General features: G+C 37.1%; 1 protein-coding gene across 2 annotated transcripts in view; it reads right to left on the bottom strand.

Moving 5' to 3' along the window:
- Positions 1 to 10,218: 10,218 nt before the first annotated feature.
- The window catches only part of ADGRL4 (adhesion G protein-coupled receptor L4), a 136,965-nt gene continuing 125,418 nt past the window's right edge, over positions 10,219 to 21,765 (bottom strand). For both annotated transcript variants that reach the window (XM_055585358.1, XM_055585359.1), the window contains 3 exons: positions 13,423 to 13,514; positions 11,886 to 12,054; positions 10,219 to 11,532 (listed from right to left, as the gene is read on the bottom strand). In XM_055585358.1, coding sequence (XP_055441333.1) covers positions 11,470 to 11,532; positions 11,886 to 12,054; positions 13,423 to 13,514 — 324 coding nt within the window. In that variant the 3' untranslated portion in view covers positions 10,219 to 11,469. The remainder of the gene's footprint in view (positions 11,533 to 11,885; positions 12,055 to 13,422; positions 13,515 to 21,765) is intronic.

Here is a 21,765-nt window from a genome sequence, read left to right as displayed (position 1 = left end):
GAGCTTACTCAAAGTCCATTGAGTCGGTGATGTCATCCAACCATCTCATCCTCTGTTGTCAGAGGTTATTGATATTTCTCCCTGCAATCTTGATTCCAGCATGTGCTTCATCCAGCCCAGCATTTTGCATCATGAACTCTGCATAAAAGTTACATAAGCAGGGTGACAATATACAATCTTGATACACTCCTTTCCTGACTTGGAACCAGTCTCTTGTTACATGTCCAGTTCTAACTGTTGCTTCTTGACCTACATACAGATTTCTCAGGAAGCAGGTAAGGTGTATGGTATTCCCATCTCTTGAAGAATTTTCCACAGTTTGTTGTGATCCACATAGTCAAAGGTTTTGGCATAATCAATAAAGCAGAAGTGGATGTTTTTCTGGAACTCTCTTGCTTTCTCAGTGATCCAACAAATATTGGCAGTTTGATCTCTGGTTCTTCTGCCTTTTCTAAATCCAGTTTGAACATTTGGAATTTCATGGCTCAAGTATAATATCTGGATTCAAGATATAATAACAAAACATAGTTATCTGAGTCATGTCATTTGGTACTTTTATGGCTTTTATTGCTCTTAATGAATTGTTTGGTGTGACTTCATCAGATTATACTCAGGGATATTTCGGGAAGCAATCCTATTGAATTCATTGCTTTGTCTAATGAAAAGATATTATTGTAACACATGAAAGTGAAAGTCTCTCAGTCATGTCCAGCTCTTTGTGATCCCATTGACTAAACAGTCCATGGAATTCTCCAGGCCAGAATACTGGAGTGAGTAGTCATTCCCTTCTTCAGGGAATCTTCCCAACCTGGGGATCTTCCCAACCCAGGAATTGAACCCAGGTCTCATGCATTCCAAGTGGATTCTTTATCAGCTGAGGCACCCAGGGAAGCCCAAGAAAACTGGAGTGGTTAGCTTATCCCTTCTCCACTGGATCTTCCTGACCCAGGAATTTAACTGGAATCTCCTGCATTGCAGGTGAATTCTCTTCCAGCTGAGCTACCAGGGAAACTCAACACATAGATGTTAGCAAGAGCATAAAAGTCATGGAAGATTATTGTTTCCCAAAATGACCTCAATAACATTTCCCTATTCCATATGCTTTTATGCATGTGACTTTGTCACTCAATTAAAAGATGGATCTATTTCTCCAACCCCTTAAATCTGGGTGGACCACTTTGGTAGAAGTAAACTTTATAACTTCAGAGGTCAGGTGGTAAGAAGCCTTTCAGTCTCTACCAGGGGCTGTTGGAATGTTTGCTTTGGAGATGCTGCCACAGGACGCCAGAGTCCATGCTATGTGAAAAACCCAAATAACATGGAGAGACCATGAATGATGCTTGGCTGGCAGCCCTTGTGGAGACTGTAGTGGGTGGCCATGTCAGATGGCTGTAGCACCAGTGAATATCTGACTGTATTTTCATGAGAAGCCCTGGGTGAAAGGTACCCTCTGAAGCCCAATTAACCAGCAAAAATGTGAGAAACAATAATAAATTATTTTCCTAAGGCACCAGGTTTTGGAATGATGTGGTTACATAAGCAACAGGTAACAGGCCAGAACCTGGATGAATAAAGCACTTGAGTTTTAACCAATTTTATGGCTGTACCCTTATTTCTACTTTGACTCAATTCTTGTATGTGTTTTGCATTACTAATATCTAGTTGGTATATTTATTTTGTAAGAAAGGTGAATGTACATAATGCTTCATGTATAAAATCATATTATGTCCAAGTGCAAGAGTACATATTAATCCAATTACCTTTTCTGAGATTTGTAAAGAAAACAGAAGGATACTAAGAAATAACATTATATTCTTGCTTCTCAAGAAAATACAGATTTGATGAGCAAGAGCAAGTCTCTTACTCTACTTGTCCCAACAAGTAAAAAAAAATGTTTGCTTATGTAGAGTTATTCAGCTTCCAAGCTATGCATGCAAATCTACTTGAGAAAAAAGATCACACAATGCTAAACATGTCATACTTTAGCACATAAAAGAATAAAGCACTATGTTTCTGACCTCTGAGGCATTCTTCATCAGAATGATGAGGTATGCAGGTGAAGGTGACAGATAAAACAAAATGTATGAATTCTTAAATTAGTAACTAATAGAATTTCTGGTTCATTTATCTCAAAAATTTGCAATAGCTAGCTTACTAAATATGGAAAATAGAAACTGCCCGTATATAATAACAAAGACATCTTATTGTTCAGGAAACAATGCTGGAAACTTAAATAGGACAAAAATAGGTAAAAATAAATGCATTTTACATATAAGCAAGTCTTTATTAAAGAATATTTCTTCCTTTCTACTGAAGATTCCTTTCTATTTTTTTTCTCAAGTATTAAAATAGCTCATTTGCTTTTGCCTTTAAACAAATCAAGAGTGTGTTTTAAAAGAGCATGGTTTCTACAGTTTTACATTCAGTTCAGTTCAGTTCAGTCACTCAGTCATATCTGACTCTGCAATCCCATGGACTGCAGCACACCAGGCTTCCCTGTCCATCACCAACTCCCAGAGCTTGTTCAAACTCATGTCCATTGAGTCAGTGATGCCATCCAACCATCTCATCCTCTGTCATCCCCTTCTCCTCCTGGCTTCAATCTTTCCCAGCATCAGGTTCTTTTCCAATGAGTCAGTTATGTGCTTCAGGTGGCCAAAGTATTGGAGTTTCAGCTTCAGCATCAGTCCTGCCAGTGAATATTCGGGACTGATTTCCTTTAGGATGGATTGATTGGATCTCCTTGTGGTCCAAGGGACTCTCAAGAGTCTTCTCCAACACTACAGTTCAAAAGCATCAATTCTTTGGTGTTCAGCTTTCTTTATAGTCCAACTTTCACATCCATGGTTTTACATTAGGTAAGAGCATATGAAATTACTGCAAATTGTCCTGCACAAAGGAGATGAAGTACCCAAATGATGCCAGTATGAATTTCTTGGTCTTTTAAAGCAATATATGGAAAGTTGAGAAAACCAAATTATCTTCTAAGTAGTGTTTAAAGAAGAGATTATATTTTTCAAGTTCATGTAAGTGCTCATAGTTGTCGTTCAACTGCTACATCATGTTCAACTCTTTACAACCGCATAGACTGTAGCCCACCAGGCTTCTCTGTCCATGGGGTTCTCCTGGCAAGAATACTGGAGTGGGTTCCCATTTCTTTCTCCAGGGGTAATACTCACAGTATGTGTATTTAAATAAAAGTATATCAATGCACCTTTGTGTAGGTAAACAATTTTAATTAAATTGTAGGACATTTAGCCTTATGGGCAGGGATTTTATTTGTTCGGAGCAGTGATGGGGCCTTGGCTGCACCCCTGCTCCAAAGGGTGTGTCAGCAATGTTGAACAGTTAACATTCTCTCTGACATTCTACTAGTTTTACAATGGAAGGCAGTGAAATTTGATGTTTTGAATGAGGCAGGGTAGAGATGGAGTATAGGTTGGGAGGTCGGTGGTAGAAAATAAAGAAAGCCTACAATTTGACTTCATGATCACTGATTTTTATTTTTACCGTTTCCTCAGCTGTTTCAGACATAAGGTGCTGATAAATCAATAACATGGAAGTCCTCACTTTATACAATAAACGCATGTCTTTTTAAAATTATTATTTTGGTTTTCATTAGTGAATTCCACCACATACCTATAACAGTTCCTGACACTTAAGGTGCATAGTCAATAGCTATTCACCCACATGGAAATAATCATAGCTAATCTATCACCATTGATATCCATACTTGCTGTATGCTAAGCATTGTAGTAACTATCTTTCATATAGTAGCTGATTGAATTGTGACAGAAATGTGATGAAGTAGGTTTTGTTATCTTCTTTTCCAACACGAGAAACTGAGTTACAGGGAATAACCGGCCTGAGACCGCATTTCTCACTGTAGGTAGAAAGGAAATTTCTGACTATAGAGTGACCCACCAAACTGCGCTGCCTCTCTGAAAGTAAAGTTCTAAGATATGAGAGGTGGCTGTTTATTTACATGTTCCTTTAGGAGAATCTGAGAGATTGATCTGAGAAGGAAGATCAAATTGGGGAGCATTTAGGTGATTCTGCAGAGGAGTGGGTGGAACTTGAGAAACAAGAAGCGATGTTGTTTTGAATGATTACTTTCCTCACTCAGGTCATAGAAGGTCTTGCAGGAAAGCCTCCTGCACTAGATTGAGTGAAAGATGTAGTTGTCATGATTACCGAGTGGGCTGAAGTGACAGAATAAATGACCTCACTGGAGCAGTGCCGCTCCCCAGGAGCCTGATGCACAGAAAACCAGGGGGAATTTTAGGGTAATTTGAACAATATTTGCAGAGGTGGCAGCACAACGCTCTTTCTTCACAGCAGGCAGCAGTAGTGGGGAATCTTTTTTAGGGCTCTGTTCTTATCACCTAAAACTTACAAAGCTTAAGTGACTGCCAGGATAATTAACCCCCCTGTATACTGGAGGTTCTTTTAGATCCACTTCCGATACCTTAAGGAAAAGAAAGAAAATAATCATTTTCAGGTTGAGCAGCCTGGCCCCTTGGATGCTGATACATGGCAAATTGCAGCCCAATAGGAAATGAAACCATATTCCTGAAAAACAATTTTGCAAGAAACCTATTATTTTTCCGCTTATTTTTGAGTGTATAAAATTGTAATATACTTTTTAGATTTTATTATTTACAATGCCTCAAAATGGTGGTGGGGTTGATATTAGAATTGTGGTACACTGGCACCGAAAGAGATCCATTGCAACTAAACCAACCCTCTCATTTAATATTAATCATAACTACCATAAAAACCTAGGATGTATAAGGTTTGAATGGAATAATAAGCAAACAATTCTGTACTTTCAGATTGCCTACTGATCGTAATGCTTGCTCAAGCCTTCTATCTAGGGTAAGTAATTCAAACCCTTTTCATTTAAATGAAAATACTCAAGGAGCTTTGTGGATCTCAAACACATGGCATGATTGTCACTGAATAGTTGCAAGAAATAAACAACCTCTATATCAATGAAACGGTAATAGTGCTTTGGCTTATCAACATGGGTCCACATTCATCATAAGAAAAAAAATAACTTGACATTTGGTATTTTTAACAATAAAGCCAAGCCACATAGCATGGAGACCATTACTCCTGAAAGATACTGAAGTCTTCCTAAGTATTACTGCATTAATCCAGATTACATACCAGCTGTGGAATTTATGGTCCATCCCTAATATGAAATATTATTCATCATTTAAAAGGAATGAATGAAATATATACATTAGTTCTCCACATGATAAGAGGTATTTTAAAAATGTGATTTCATACAACCATTTGAATATGATGCTATGAACAGGAAGGAGAAAATGGAAGAACACATACCAGATAGTTAAAATAAATGGCCTGGTTGAGAGTGTAAGTGGGGATGGGAGGATAGGAAGAAATGCACAGAGAAAGTGCAGCAGAGAGAAGAGAAAAGAAGAAAAATACTTCACCTTAAAACATATCAAATACACACTTTTGATTGCATATGTATGTAGAAAATACATGTTTAAAAATCACATCACACTCCTCCATACCCAAAAGTACATAATTGTAAACAGGGATATCATCCTTGCACTATATGAGTCTACAGCTATGAAACAGTGGAATATGCTCTAGACTGAGAGGCAGAAACTTGGGTATGAATCCAGTCACTTTGACTTCCTATCTGAGAGCATCTGAACAAGTTCCTCAGTTTCCATGGGGAAGCAGAAGGAGCCATGACTCTCAGTTTAAACGCTAAATTTGCAATTTCCTAGCTGTGTGACTGAGCGTTTTTCACATTGAAAAATGAAGACAAAATTGCATATGTTACTGTAAGAATTAAATGAGATGTGCAATTTAACAAACTGAAATCAAATTTCAGGAAAAAGTCCTTTCTTCTCCTTTCTACGCCATTTCTGAGTTAATTCTCTTATATCTGTAGTCTAAAACTTGAACGCTCTAAGTGTGAACACAGTGATATCTTAACAACCCCCATTAAGTGCTATGTTATTCTCTACACCTTGCAAGTGCTATAGTTGTAGTGACTTGGGAAATTAATAAGATCTAAATTAATTAATCTGAGAGGCTTCATACTAGGGGTCTTGAATGATAGGTAGAATTTGCATGGGAGAAGACATTCTAGGTAGCAGAAAAATCTGAACAACAGGTACTCTTTCTGGATCAATACTGAATCAATAATGCATACATTCCTCAAAGATTTTATGCTGGAAAAATTAGAGAATAATCTTGATACATAGAAAAAGCTCATGTTTTATATAATTAAAGATGGATATAATAACTTTAAGTATAGGGAAAATTAAGAAGTACAGGGTTAATGTTTAACTTGGGGGGCACTGAATTAAAAAGGACTGAAAAAATGATGCCATCATCAAATGAGTATATATAGTTTGTTGGTTATGCCTAGCATGAAGATTGTAGAGTATTTGCTTATGGACTTTCTCATAGATTTTTGTTATGCTGTGTTAACTGTATTTTTCCTGATCACAGTGTAATCAATCAACAGATCTTTTTATTAGGGGATCTGGTGGAGAAGGCAATGGTACTCCACTCCAGTACTCCTGCCTGGAAAATCCCATGGATGGAGGAGCCTGGTAGGCTGCAGTCCATGGGGTTGCTAAGAGTCAGACTCAACTGAGTGACTTCACTTTCACTTTTCAATTTCATTCATTGGAGAAGGAAATGGCAACCCACTCCAGTGTTCTTGCCTGGAGAATCTTAGGGATGGGGGAGCCTGGTGGGCTGCCGTCTATGGGGTTGCATAGAGTCAGAAATGACTGAAGCGACTTAGCAGCAGCAGCAGCAGTGTCTCTGGTATTGGAGAAGGAAATGACAACCCACTCCAGTGTTCTTGCCTGGGGAATCCCAGGGACAGCAGAGCATGGTGGGCTGCCGTCTATGGGGTTGCACAGAGTCGGACACGACTGATGTGACTTAGCAGCACCACCAGCAGCAGCAGTGTCTCTGGTTAATATTAAGTTTTTACTCAGTCAGGGATTTTATCTTATACTTCTTTGGTGTCCATTCATCTCCTTGTTTGAAGCACATCTTAAAGTATTAATTTCTTTAATTGAATCCCCTGAAATACTATAAACATTCGATCTCCATTTGCTTATGAAGAGTTTGCAAATTAATATTTATTAATGAATTTGTGATATATTTCAGAGGTTGAAGAGATTGAAATTTCAAATCCTAGTATTTATTCCTCTCACCATCAAGTGAAAAAGTTGTGTGTGTGTGTGTGTGTGTGTTTTTAGCCGCTCAGTTGTATCTGACTCTTTGCAACCCTTTGGACTGTAGCCTGCCAGGCTCCTCTGTCCATGGGATTTTTCAGGCAATACTGGAGTAGCTTGTCATTTCCTCTTCAGGAGATCTTCTAGACCCAGGGATCAAAACTGCATTGGGATCCCTGGGTGGATCCCAGGCAGATTCTTTACCCACTGAGCCATCAGGGAGCCCAAAGAATTGATACAGGAGGAATAATTGCCAAATGGAAAATGAAGCATTACTTAGTCGTTTGGCAAGCTTCTTAGAAATTCCCAAAGATCTTCCCTGGAAAAACAGTTGAAGCTGCATTGTGAACTTAAGGCTACACTGGTAGCCTAATTCCTCTGCCTGTTCCACTTCACAGCAATTTGATATTGCTGGGCCATTGTTTTTCACCTAATGACATTTAGAGATAGGCGTGGAGGGCTTTACCTGAGAAAGCTGGCTCATCCAATGGGCTTCCGAAATGGGATAGCTAAAGCAAAATAGCCAAAGCCAGACGGTTTGGAGGGTCCAAACTCTCTTGTCCCATCAACCACGTGGTCACAAAACAGAAGAAAGCTGTACCATTGCTTCATGAAGCAAAAAAGAGAAGGTGCCTTAAAGGAAGAACAAAACTTGGTATAATGAATATCTTGAGCTTGGGCTAAACAACTGCAGTACAATGTGATAGATGTTAAAATAGGTAAATGGTAGATGGAGTGATGTGACAAAGGTGGAAGTGATAAATTCCTTGTGTGACCCAGAAAGGCCTCATAGAGAAAGCCACATAAGAGGTAAGCAGATGTTTGCCAGAATAATGATGGCAACAAGGAGGAAGCTCCAGAAGTTTGGGATTTGGTAAACTATGGTTTGAGTGAACTCCAGGAGATGGTGATGGACAGGGAGGCCTGGCATGCTGCGATTCATGGGGTTGCAAAGAGTCGGACACGACTGAGCGACTGAACTGAACTGATAGAAAGTCTTGGGAAAAACTGAAGAAACTCATAGGGCAAATGTGAAAACCAGGGATGCAGGGTGTCTTTATCTCACAGACTTTGAGTGGTTTTAAAGTTTTTTTTTATGTTAATTAAGTGTGTGGTGTGTGGGAATCTGGAGGCATGGGTGATGTCCACGACATGGGACAGTGTCACTCTGGGATGCGGGTGAGCCCTCTGACAGCGGGTTGCCCTAGGTCCTGCTGGGGCCGAGCTACTGGGCCTCAGGGGACAGGGCTTCACTGCAAGTCCAAAGTGTGTTGCCAGCAGTTGCATGTCCTTTGTATGTCCTTTTGTATGTCCTTTGTATGTCCTTTTGAACTCAGCATCTTAACACATTCCTGTCATCGTACTGTTCATGTTTGTATTTTTGAAAACTGAGCACAGTGAAAAACTTTTTGAAATCATTTTTATTTTGGATTATAAAAACAGGGTGCAAATGCTATGAGGCATTTAATGCAATAAACATACATGTATACATGTGCACATACCCATTTAACAAAAAAAGAGAGATCCTTCAGTTCAGTTCAATTCAGTCGCTAGGTCATGTCGGACTCTTTGCGACCCCATGAATTGCAGCACGCCAGGCCTCCCTGTCCATCACCAACTCCTGGAGTTCACTCAAAGTCACATCCATCGAGTCAGCGATGCCATCCAGCCATCTCATCCTCTGTTGTCCCCTTCTCCTCCTGCCCCCAATCCCTCCCAGCATCAGAGTCTTCCAATGAGTCAACTCTTTGCATGAGGTGGCCAAAGTACTGGAGTTTTAGCTTTAGCATCATTCCTTCTAAAGAACTCCCAGGACTGATCTCCTTCAGAATGGACTGGTTGGATCTCCTTGCAGCCCAAGGAGAGATCCTTACTTATCTGATAAAAAGGTAAGTAAGTGGATATGAAATCTCATGCTAAAGAACAGAGGCTTCATCCAGTGACGTCTATGAGAGGGGTGATGAAAACAAGATACAGAATTTAAGGTTTTTCTAATGATACTTTGTTAGCTCTAAAGATGTCATTACATACATATTTCCATAATATTGGCTCCCTATAGTTGCTTTGAAAAATTATGAAAATTATCAACAAACTTGTGACAAATTATCAACAAACTTGTGGCTTAAAATAATATACATTTATTATATTCTTTTTATTTGATTCACGAGCAGCACATTTATTCCTAGGATATAAACAAAAAGAAACCTAATGTAGACCTTCACTTTTGTTTTCCTGTTTCATAGCCTCTCTGAATTATATCTGCTCTTCATTGATGATAATGTCCTCAGTAAACCAAGCACTTGGATGTTATTGAATGGCATTTATTACTTTACAGTTCTGGAGATTAGAAGTTGGAATTGAGTTTCTCCAGGCTAAAATGAAGGTTCACCAGGGCTGACTTCCTTCTAGAAGGTCTAGGGGAGAGTCCATGTTCTTGCCTTTTTCAGTTTATAGGCTGCCTGCCTGCATATTGTGGCTCCTGGACTGCTTCCATTTCCAAAACCAGCAATGTGCAGCTGAGTATGTCTCATGTTGCATTGCTTCTGCCTCCATCTTTCATTTATAAGGAACCTTGTAATTACATGGGGCCCACTTGGATAATCCAGGATAATTTCCTCACGCCAAGGTTAGCTGATAGCTGTTAGCTGGTTAATTCTTCCCTCCATGTAACCTAACATATTCATGTATTCTAAAGATTAGGATGTGAGCATTTTGGGAGGACCATTATTCTGCCCACGACACATAATTTGTATACACTGATTGAACTGATTACTTTTTCAGTATCCTATTCCAATAGCACTGTCCTACAGCGATAATGATAACAACAGGTTACAGGCTAACTATATAAGAGATCAAAAGATCAAATAAAAAGTTATTATCACAGATCTTCTAAAAATGTTTAAGACATTGGCAGGTAGCTTATCTTTCTTGAGAAATGACTCAGCCAAGCAGCAGAAGGATTCATTTAGATAACATTTTATTTGTTAGAGCAAGATTTGACACACTTCATTTTAACAGCTGTAGAAATTAAGTTAAAATCACAACATTTGGTGTATTGGCATACTTTTACAGTAAGTGCAGAACAATTACATATATTTTGAAATAAAATCCCTGCTTCTATATTTTAATTTGAAGATTGGAAGGTAGAAGACTTACATTTTAGGAGATATGTTTTACTAGTGGAAAACTGTCAGAAAATATATTCTCTGTGGAAGTTTATACAGTCAGTTCTCAGTGATCTCTTTGTTATAAATAACATTTTTAATGTGTACTTTTCTGAACAGAAAAAAATAGCAATTCACTTTATGAATACTTTCATATTTACAGTGCCCTTTTAAAAATAGTAAGTTAAAAGGGAATATTGCAATGTGAACTATAATATTTCTAAAATTAAAAGAAATAAAGAACTCAGATATATAAGTCTAATGAGATACAGTATTTTTCACTGCATTGAAAGGTTATGGAATAGAGCACTTCAGGTTTATATACATGATTTTTACATTTACAGGCATGAACAATATTATATTCTGACACATTTATGTACTACTGAATAAGCATTTGAAGTCACAATCTGTGAAATAAGTATAGAAAGAGCATGTACTTCATTCTAATATTAACATAAAAACAGAACAGAAATGTTTAGTTTTTTCTTTTGTGAAGTTTTGTGTTTTCTATTGGAATAGAAAATTGATGCAACAAGTACAAGTCTAAGTTGTTTCAGTAAAACTTTAAGTTCAGAACAACTCATGGAATTGTAAGATGTGTTTATTCAACTCTCATCTAGTTTACAAAGTCTGCTCAAAATACATCTCATTGTTCTAACATTCACTCTCTTTTTACTGTTTCATATTCTACCCCTTCATTTTCTTATGTTCTACTTTCTGTAACAGAGCTCATTACAAAGGTGATAGAGGACTAGTTTCAAAGGCAACATGAGTCACAATAATATCAAGCCAGTGGGTTTCCTTCAGGACAGTCATACATTTTTTTGTGTTAGAAAATCTTTCCTTGGGTGCAGTGATATCATTCTGAAAAACTAATTACTTTCCAAATATCTGCATTACTATTTTTGACACAGCTAAGTAAGTCATATAGAAAAGCTTACTATAGCTATATGGTACATAATTTTATCTTGTATTATTTACAGTTCCTACACATTTATACATTGGCCATCCACAGCTGGGCATTCTTATTTCTGCATAACAATAACCATCCATAGTTCTGTTTACCTCAAACATCCGAAACAACAAGGGACATTTTTGAATAATCTATAATATTCTTCTTGGATCTAAAAAAAATAAAATAAGAAATGTGAAACATAATTGCAACAATCACATCAAATTATTTTCAAATCACATTAAACTTATATTTGGTTTTATATATTATTGTTGCTTTCTGATTATATGTCAGAATACACTCAACTGAATGTAAGCTCTATTATCTATATTCCTACTAGCAAGTTTTTAAAAGCACATTTTGCTATGAACAACAGGTGTTCTGATTATTTCAATGCTAAGATGTACTGCATTTAGGCAATAAAGGCACAAGTCATAAATTTATGAAAATGAGAATTTTTATCAATGTGTTCACTGATGCTACATACATATACTAGAAGGTTGACAAGAATAGCAAATTCTTTACCTTTCTAGATAAGATACACAAGAATAAGAAGATGAACATCCCCTGGAAAGCATTGCTGACAGTGAAGAGATAAGCTGTCACCACCGATGCGTGCACAACATGGAGAACGCCGAAGATCCAGGTGGTGCCAAGGAGGAACAGGAGGGCAAGAGCTCCTCGGGCACAAGACCTGGAAGAAATTTGCAATGTTCCAGCTGAGAAAGCTATGAAGACTTAACACGTCCTCAAATCCCTTTAATTTCGTAGGAGGTTGGAATAACCCAGAAATCTTTGGTAAAGCCCAACGAGAATTTTGAAACTGATGAACTGTGCCATAGTTACACGGGACAGGCCAGGATACACTGGTGCACTGTGGCTGAGACGTGTCCAAATTCAAGGCAGCAATATTAAAATCTGGTAGTTTTGAGAAATTTCCTTAATCTTAAGATATGCTCATCTGGTATACTACAGTATGCATGCTTTGATTTCAAAATTAATGTTGCAGGAACTCCTGGAGCTAAGACATATAGCTGTTAGGAAGTATTCTCCCTAAGAAACCTTGAAAAATATACCATGTGGATTTAGGTCAGCACATAGGCAGGACATCAAAGGAAGCTTCTGCTTTCCTTTTAGGCTCAGTAGAGAAGAACATGTAAGATATAAAACAACATTTTTTTTGGGGGGGGTTTGCAATACAGTTTCTTCAAAGTAAATTCATGTTAGAATGCTGATTTCTTAAAACACACACACACACACACACACACACACACACACACACACACAGGAACATACTCTCTTACATATTTTCAACTTACCGCCTCTGAGTTTTGGAAAAACATTCAATCCAGCTCACTGAGGACACTGCCTTGAAAATGAGCCAACTCATGCTTATTTTCTCATTCATTCTTAGTGCAATCATTCTTTATTGCAGAAGATATTTTTGCAGTGTACCACAGAAAATGAGTCATTTTCAACTTTATTAAAACCAGCAACTTACATGTTACTATGAATGGTGAAGAGTAAAAGAAAGTAATCAAACATTTGCTAAATTCTAACTATAAATCTTGTGCAAGATATTGAAACTACAGAAGTGTTCCCAAGCGACCCAAACATCAGTTGTTTCTAATGTTCCCTACAGTACACTTCAGTTTTTCCTGAACAAACCGCGTTCAGGATCTCAATAAATCAGTTTTAAAGGGCAGGAGGTGAGGAAAAATCATGGCAGCATGCAAACTAGGAATCACAAGAAAGAAACACAGCTACTAAGCTCTGAGAACTGCTTTGAGAAGACCTTAAGGCTGGCTTTTGTCTTAAAATGTAGTCATTATTTTTTTTTTCCCCAAAGGGGAGTAGGTTCAAAAAAGATTACTTATCATTTGATCTGTGGTGATTACAGGCTTATTAAACATATTAAGTGTTATTTAGCAGTAAATATTTTAAATATGATGGGAGAAAATGTGAAAAAATAATTTAAAAACTGCCTTCCAAAAATTATTTGCACTTTTAAATTACTAAAGCTTTGAACTGCTAAAGAAAATACAATCGAAGAAATGCTTACCTTATGTTCTCATAGCAACTAACTTCTGGTTTCAACCCCGCAGTGTGACGAAAAACTTTGTATATGATAACTCCAAATGCCAAGAGATTAACCTGAGAAAATAATTTCAAGAGATAATTTTCATAACAAACTAGATACATATATGAAATAAACACATGGCAAAGATATAAAATAAATAGAAACCAGCAAACCATGGCATTTTTATGTATATTAAGAAGTACAAATCCTCTGGTAGACGTATGCAAACAAAGATGTGGTTGATCTTTACAATACCACTGAAAATTGTCAGTACAAATCGTAGTAGTACAATTCGCCAGATTGTATTAAGCACCTGTTCAAGAATTTCTTCAGATGTTACGATCATGTCTACAGATTGATGAATATCATCTTCTGCCAATAATATGGTTAATATACATATTAAGATAAATTTTGGTTTCAAAAACTTAATGAATATTTGAGAAATCAAATTTTTGTTCATTAAATTGTGTGCTATTTCTTTGAAAAGAAGTTTTAGTGATAATTCTGTCAATCCTTTGAAAATTTTAACTAGAAAAGAGAATTTGAAAGGAAATTAGAAAAAAACACTCTCAAGTTCTATCACTATAAAAAGTTTGAATAAATTTTGTTTTGTATGGTTCCTCTAGCTATCTCTCTTAATATTATGCTGAGATTTAATTTTCCTGAATTTAACCTCATAAACTTTCAAAATGAATGTTTCAGTGAAATATGTTTCTTTGAAGACATATACATTTTATGGCTAAATATTTATATTCTATAATCTATATTCCCAAGTATGGGTTATACAGAATGCACAGAATTTTTACCCCTTCTAAAATGACTTTATTATGAAAAACTTCCATTTCTTTTTTTTCCTTTTCTTGTATTCTTGGAGATTTATAAGCCATATTTACAGTGTCAGAGGATTAATTGAGGGATATATTTTAAATGTATATTTATTTTAACAAAAGCATACTAATAATATGAACTACTAAAATTATAAAAATAATTTGTAGATTAATCTTCTATTGATTATATTTTATTAACCCAAACAGATTTTTCAAAAGCATTTTGTAACAGCAGTAGCAAAGTGCAGTATTTTAATTTTTGGCTAATTATTATACTAGTATTTCAGAAACTTATAGAAAAATTATGTTTTTTCTTCCATATTCTAAAAATTTTACATCAGTTCAGTTCAGTTCAGTCACTCAGTTGTGTCCGACTCTTCGCGACCCCATGAATCGCAGCACGCCAGGCCTCCCTGTCCATCACCAACTCCCGGAGTTCACCCAGACCCACGTCCATTGAGTCAGTGATGCCATCCAGCCATCTCATCCTCTGTTGTCCCCTTCTCCTCCTGCCCCTAATCCCTCCCAGCATCAGAGTCTTTTCCAATGAGTCAACTCTTCTCATGAGGTGGCCAAAGTACTGGAGTTTCAGCTTCAGCATCATTCCCTCCAAAGAAATCCCAGGGTTGATCTCCTTCAGAATGGACTGGTTGGATCTCCTTGCAGTTCAAGGGACTCTCAAGAGTCTTCTCCAACACCACAGTTCAAAAGCATCAATTCTTCGGCGCTCAGCCTTCTTCACAGTCCAACTCTCACATCCATACATGACCACAGGAAAAACCATAGCCTTGACTAGATGGACATTTGTTGGCAAAGCAATGTCTGTGCTTTTGAATATGCTATCTAGGTTGGTCATAACTTTCCTTTCTAGGAGTAAGTGTCTTTTAATTTCATGGCTGCAGTCACCATCTGCAGTGATTTTGAAGCCCCCCAAAAATAAAGTCTGACACTGTTTCCACTGTTTCCCCATCTATTTCCCATGAAATGATGGGACCTGATGCCATGATCTTTGTTTTCTGAATGTTGAGCTTTAAGCCAACTTTTTCACTCTCCACTTTCATTAAGAGGCTTTTTAGTTCCTCTTCACTTTCTGCCATAAGGGTGTTGTTATCTGTATATCTGAGGTTATTGATATTTCTCCTGGCAATCTTGATTCCAGCTTGTGTTTCTTCCAGTCCAGCGTTTCTCATGATGTACTCTGCATATAAGTTAAATAAGCAGGGTGATAATATACAGTCTTGACATACTCCTTTTCCTATTTGGAACCAGTCTGTTGTACCATGTCCAGTTCTAACTGTTGCTTCTGGACCTGCATACAGATTTCTCAAGAGGCAGGTCAGGTGGTCTGGTATTCCCATCTCTTCCAGAAAATTTTACATAGCTTTTGAAAATCATAGGGGTTTCCTCGAAGGCTCAGTGGTAAAGAATCCACCTGCAATGCAGGAGCCACAGGTTTGATCACTGCAGGAGCCACAGGAAGATCTCCTGGAGGAGGAAAGGGCAACCCACTCCAGCATTCTTGTCTGGAAAATCTCATGGACAGAGGAGGTGGCAGGATACAGTCCGAAGGGTCAGAAAGAGTAGGACAAAACTGAGCAACTGAGCACACACACAGCACTGAAAATGGTATTTATTACTTACTGTTACAAAAGCAGTATAAAATAATAGATCAGCTAGTTTCATATTGTCATGTCTCCATGGAGAGGTTCTTGAGAGAAACTCTTAAGAGGAATATGGATCTAGTCCCTTCTCCTGCTTCCAAATATTTACTGCTTCTAATTATATGATTAATAAATTCTTATTAAGTAAGGAGCCCATACAAATAAAAGAATTCAGCAATTGTAGAGGAGAGATAAAATATATTTAAATTGATTCAGTTGACAAGTTTCACTCTGTTACATACTCAAACAACTAAATTGAATGACAATTTAATAATATTTAATTTCATAATTAGTCTTTGCTACTTATGAAAGAGAGATGTTTAGTATTTTCTAGATTTTTATAGCTAGAGCTTCTTTAAATAAATTTGGGAACAGTTGTATTTAATTTTATAAATATTTTAAAAATAAGAAAACGTATTAAAATTTGGTTAGTATAAATAATATACTCAAAATATTATTGGTTTGAAAATCTTCAGAGAATTTTATGAGGTGTTTATATTGAACTTATCTCAACAAAAGAAGAGTTGTAAGATAAAATGACATTAAATTTTAAAATGATTGTTCACTAATGCATAAATTTTCCAAGCTAGTGGTTAACATTTATAATCTTTATTAGAGTTTTTTAAAATTCTAATTTTGATAAAACACGTTTGAAAATCAGTTGCTCTTATGGTTTCTCAGAAATGCATATGCATTTTGGATATGCTTTTACATCATATGCTAAAATAATGAAGGATAAAGTGGATCATTCTCTATGGGTGATCTAGTTCTGGAAAGTACATGTTTTCTACATAAAAGGGAAAATGTTTACACATAAAATAGGTGCTGCTATAGAAACAGGAGACTGATTCTTAGTCCATAAACATATTTTCCCAATTGTAAGATAAAACAGCTTAAAGCCTTTTTATAAAAATGTGCTATGGTTTTATGCAATGAAAACAATCAGAAATACATTGTATTATTCACATTTGATGACAATACCAGTTGCTCAGTGGTAAAAAATCTGCCTGCCAATATAGGAGAAACCGGAGATGTAGCTTCAATCCCTGAGTTGGAAAGACTCCCTGCAGGAGGAAATGACAACCCACTCCAGTGTTCTTGCCTGGGAAACCCCATGGACAGAGGATCCTGGTGGGCTACAGTCCATGGGGTCTCAAAAGAGTAGGACACAGCTTAGCGACTAATCAACAATGCAAGTATATGGAACATTTTATTTGCATGTGTTTGAAACATCTTATAAAGGGTCCACTAAGTGTCTGGTAAAGTGGTGAGGGCTGGGTACATTTAGCATTTAAAGCAGAACTTGATCAGAAATGAGGGAGAAAGGCATTTCATGATGGAAAATGGCATTTTAAAAAAGCCATGAGACTTAAAAGTGTCAAGAATGTGGTATGTCTTTAAGGAAAACAAAGGGAAGAGTAGCAGGAGGCAAGATAGAAAGAGATGAAGAGTACTTAGATTTTATCTTGAATGCAAAGGTTTTTTATTCTTTCACTCAAGAATCACTTATGCACTATAGTCCCTTTCCAAAAGAAACTTGCAGTATAATGGGGGAGATGGCCAGTCAATAGGCATGTACAATTCTATTCAGGAAGTGCCATGCAGTTGTCTGCAGAGTAGAGAAGGACACAGGGATGACACTCTAATGTATGATTTCTAGGCCAGTCTTGAGTGACCAAAGGAGTACAACACAGAGAAAATAAGTGATTTGTCTGGATCTCAGTCACTGGACCTATCTACATATACTTACTTGCTCAGACTCAGTGGATTCAAATAAGATCCTTAGGCTCTATCTGACTTTTTCACTTGGAAATCCAATGGACATAATTAATTAAAATGTCAAAAATTAAACTACTGTTCTTCTAAAGAATCTATTTTTGCTGTAAACTTTACCAACTTATATCTTGTTTTCTAGCAGTAATCAAGTTTATTCATCAACAAACCTTTCATCTTTACCTTCAAAACATATTTGGAATATGACCACCACATAACGTCTTTACATTTCCTTCCTGGACGAGAACACTGTCATGCCTCTCCTGGGCTAAAGCTTCCTAATTGGTCTCTCTGCTTGCGTCCTTGCCTTCCTACAGTCTTTTCTCATTACAGCAGAAAGGTTGACCTCTTAAAATGTAAGTCAGATCATTTCTTTAGTCTGAACCCTCCCATAGCTTCCTATTTGAGTTAAACCTGAAAATCTCCCAACAAGGTCTGAAATGATATATTTCTTCCTTCAAATTCTACTTCTCTCTGCTTTGATCAGTTCACTCCACTCACACTGGGTTCTCTGTTCTTCCTCCAGCACACAAAGCATGACTTCAGGTCACTGTTCTTGCGGGACCCTTAGATATCCCCTTAGCTCATTACCTCACCACCTCTGTTTAACGCTGCTTACCTACCTACAGACTCCCAGGGTAGCTTTGTGAAAAACTGAAACCCAAATGATAAAATCAAATCTGAGTTCAACTGCATGGAAATGCAGAGCATGATGGTATTTTTTACTGTTTTGGACAGTGCAAGTTCTGTATGTCGACATGTTCTTCCCTGGCTTTCATCAGTAGGAAACTGACAAAAACTTTCCTTAACTAAACTATAGTCAAGTTTCTATGAGCCCTCTTCTCATTCAGGCCTTGGCCCTGGGCTTCAGTGCCATTTCTGCAGTGTCTAGTTTTAGCAGGAATTCTGGTGAGTCAGCTTACAGAGGATTTCCCCCTCCCCCCTTGATATGTGATCACTTTCAACGTTTAATCAAATTTTTCATCTGCCATCATTGATATCTGATTACCCTGGCCTGCCATTCAGCAAGAAAGCTCTTAAAATAAGTTTAGCAAGAATTCTCCCTACACTTGATGTCTTGGTAATTTTCCATCCACAACCCCCACACATAACCTGTTCTTAGGCTATAAATCCCCGGTTGTTCTTATAGTATTCAGAGTTGTTCTTAATTCCTTCTACTTTGATAGTTTTGACACGTATCACAATAGTCCTGAATGAAGTCTTACTTACCATTTTAACAAGTGTCAGAATATCTTTTTCCTTGACAAAACTCAAAGCCAAATCCAAGGTCATATTATAATTTTCAGCAAATTTGGGGTAACTGGAAAAACCTACATTTACTCCTTTTACACTGCCTCATTCTCTCTTTATTCATAAATACATAAACTACTTTAAATTCTTTTTCTAATAGAGTTAAGAGTTAGTATCACCTACAGGCACATGCTATGGTTTTTCCAGTAGTCATGTATGGATGTGAGAGTTGGACTGTGAAGAAAGCTGAGTGCTGAAGAACTGATGCTTTTGAACTGTGGTGTTGGAGAAGACTCTTGAGAGTCCCTTGGACTGCAAGGAGAGCCAACCAGTCCATTCTGAAGGAGATCAGTCCTGGGTGTTCTTTGGAAGGAATGATGATACAGCTGAAACTCCAGTACTTTGGCCACCTCATGCGAAGAGTTGACTCATTGAAAAAGACTCTGATGCTGGGAGGGATTGGGAGCAGGAGGAGAAGGGGACGACAGAGGATGAGATGGCTGGATGGCATCACCAACTCGATGCACGTTGGTTTGAGTGAACTCCGGGAGTTGGTGATGGACAGGGAGGCCTGGCGTGCTGTGATTCATGGGGTTGCAAAGAGTTGGACATGACTGAGTGACTGAACTGAACTGAAAGGCACATGACTTCATTTACTGAGGTGGAAATTAAGTTGAAACTCTATGCACTTTACATGGTCCAAAAAGTATCTTCAGGGAGGGAATATTTTGTTAAATAAGCATGAACAGTGTGAGATATGATAAAAACAAAACTCAGAACAAGATTATATAGAATTAAAAAAAAACATTTCTAATAACAAGAAATAGTTTGCAATTATTCCAGAAGTAATTATTTTGAAAATTTATAGAGAAATATCTATATTTTAGATTAAATAATTGGAAAGATACTATTAACACTATCAATAATAACAAACTTGAATGCTTCAGTAAAGCTTTAAAATATAATGTGTTGTTCTTAGTCACTCAGTTGTGTCTGACTCTTTGCGACCCGATGGATTATAGCCTACCAGGCTCCTCTGTCCATGGGGATTCTCCAGGCAAGGATACTGGAGTGGGTTGCCATGCCCTCCTCCAGGGGATCTTCTCAACTCAGGGATGGAACCCAGGTCTCCTGCATTGCAGGCAGATTCTTTACCATCTGAGCCACCAGGCAAGTCTTTAAAATATAATGGAAATAATTACTATTAACCTTAATTAGGGAAATAGACCCTTTAAAATGATTCACACTTTTGCTCATTACTGTTTACCTATGTATGCTGATTTTAAGAGCTGTTGTTCCTTTATTATTTATCTCTAATGATAGCATCACAAAAGCAAAGGGCCTAATTAATGACTTGCAAATTAACAGTCATTCATTATCATTTCTGTCTCAATTTTTAAAATACAGTTTTAACTTATCAACCAGGAGTCCACAATACTTTTCTAGGAATAAACAAAACAAGGGCACTACATGGTAAATATAAGATCTCTGACATTCACTGCTGTACTTTAGGATACAGAGTACAGAAGAGAATAAAAATAGCTGTGGAAAAAAAATCTTTCAAAGTAATTTCCTTTGCTTCATCTTAAGTGATATTTATCTATACGGATATCTGTTTCTTCACTTTATTGATACATGCAATTACTTTAAAGTTTGGCACACATACTCTGATGTTTGACAGAGAGCATTAAAATTTTTTAAGTGGGTTAGGTTTTTTTTTTTACTAGAAATTTAAATAGATGGGTTGGTGAGAGAGCAGCTGCTAATTCTTAAAGATTAAGGCTAACAGGGTACATTCAATCCAAGAACTTCAAACTCAGACTTCAAAATGAAGCATCCCAATCAGTCATTTTTTCCCTTTCTTAGTCTTTTTCTCAATAATTGATGAAGCCATCTATATGCTGATGTCAGATCTCACCAGAAAAAATGAGAAAATTTTTCTTACAGCACTTTTAGTCCCATGCTTTAATTTTTCACATATATCAAATGTGATTTGGTTCATTTAAGAATGTGTCATGATCACAACCATAATATCCTTTCAAATAGTTTTATTACTTTTAAATTAACTGGCTAGAACAAAACTACTTCTTCCATGGACGAAAGGTGGTTTTTACTGGCTTACCAAGAGGCTATTAAAAAAAGAAGACCCATTCTCAATCCTTAGGCCACTGCAGAGATGGCTGAGTAGTTCTTAATTTAAGCTTTAAAATGAAAAGATAATCTATTAATTAAAAAAATCTATTAGCTAGATTGGAAGTAAGTGCTGAGAGTTTGACCTTCTGTCTGATTTTCTTTAAAAACAATATTTGGAACTACTCTTTTACATTCCTGGCAGTGGGGTGGTTTAGTTGCTAATTCATGTCCAAATCTTGTGACCCCCATGGACTGTAGCCTGGCAGGCTCCTCTGTCCATGGGATTCTCTAGGCAAGAATACTGGAGTGGGTTGCCATTTCCTTCTATAGGGTATATCTTCCTGACCCAGGAATCAAATCCAGGTCTCTGGTATTGCAGGTAGATTCTTTACCGACTGAGCTATGAGGGAAGCTCATGCCTTAATTACATGCCTTAGTTACAGGATATTCACATAGTACTGAGTTATATTATAAGTGGAATAATATGCCCCTCCAAAAAAATGTCTACACCCTAACATCTGGAACCCTATAAGTACAGCAAAAGGGATTTTATAGATAGAATTAAGGATATAGACTTTAGGATAAGAAAGTTATCCTGGATCAAAAAGGGCTCAATGTCAATATGTGAGCCCTTAATCAAAGAGGAAGGCAAAAGAGATTCAGCAGAGAGATGCTGCAGA

Source organism: Bubalus kerabau, chromosome 6, assembly GCF_029407905.1.
Source record: "Bubalus kerabau isolate K-KA32 ecotype Philippines breed swamp buffalo chromosome 6, PCC_UOA_SB_1v2, whole genome shotgun sequence".
NCBI lineage: Eukaryota > Metazoa > Chordata > Mammalia > Artiodactyla > Bovidae > Bubalus > Bubalus kerabau.
Note: the sequence above shows the minus strand (reverse complement) of the source record. Positions and strands in the feature narration are given on the sequence as shown.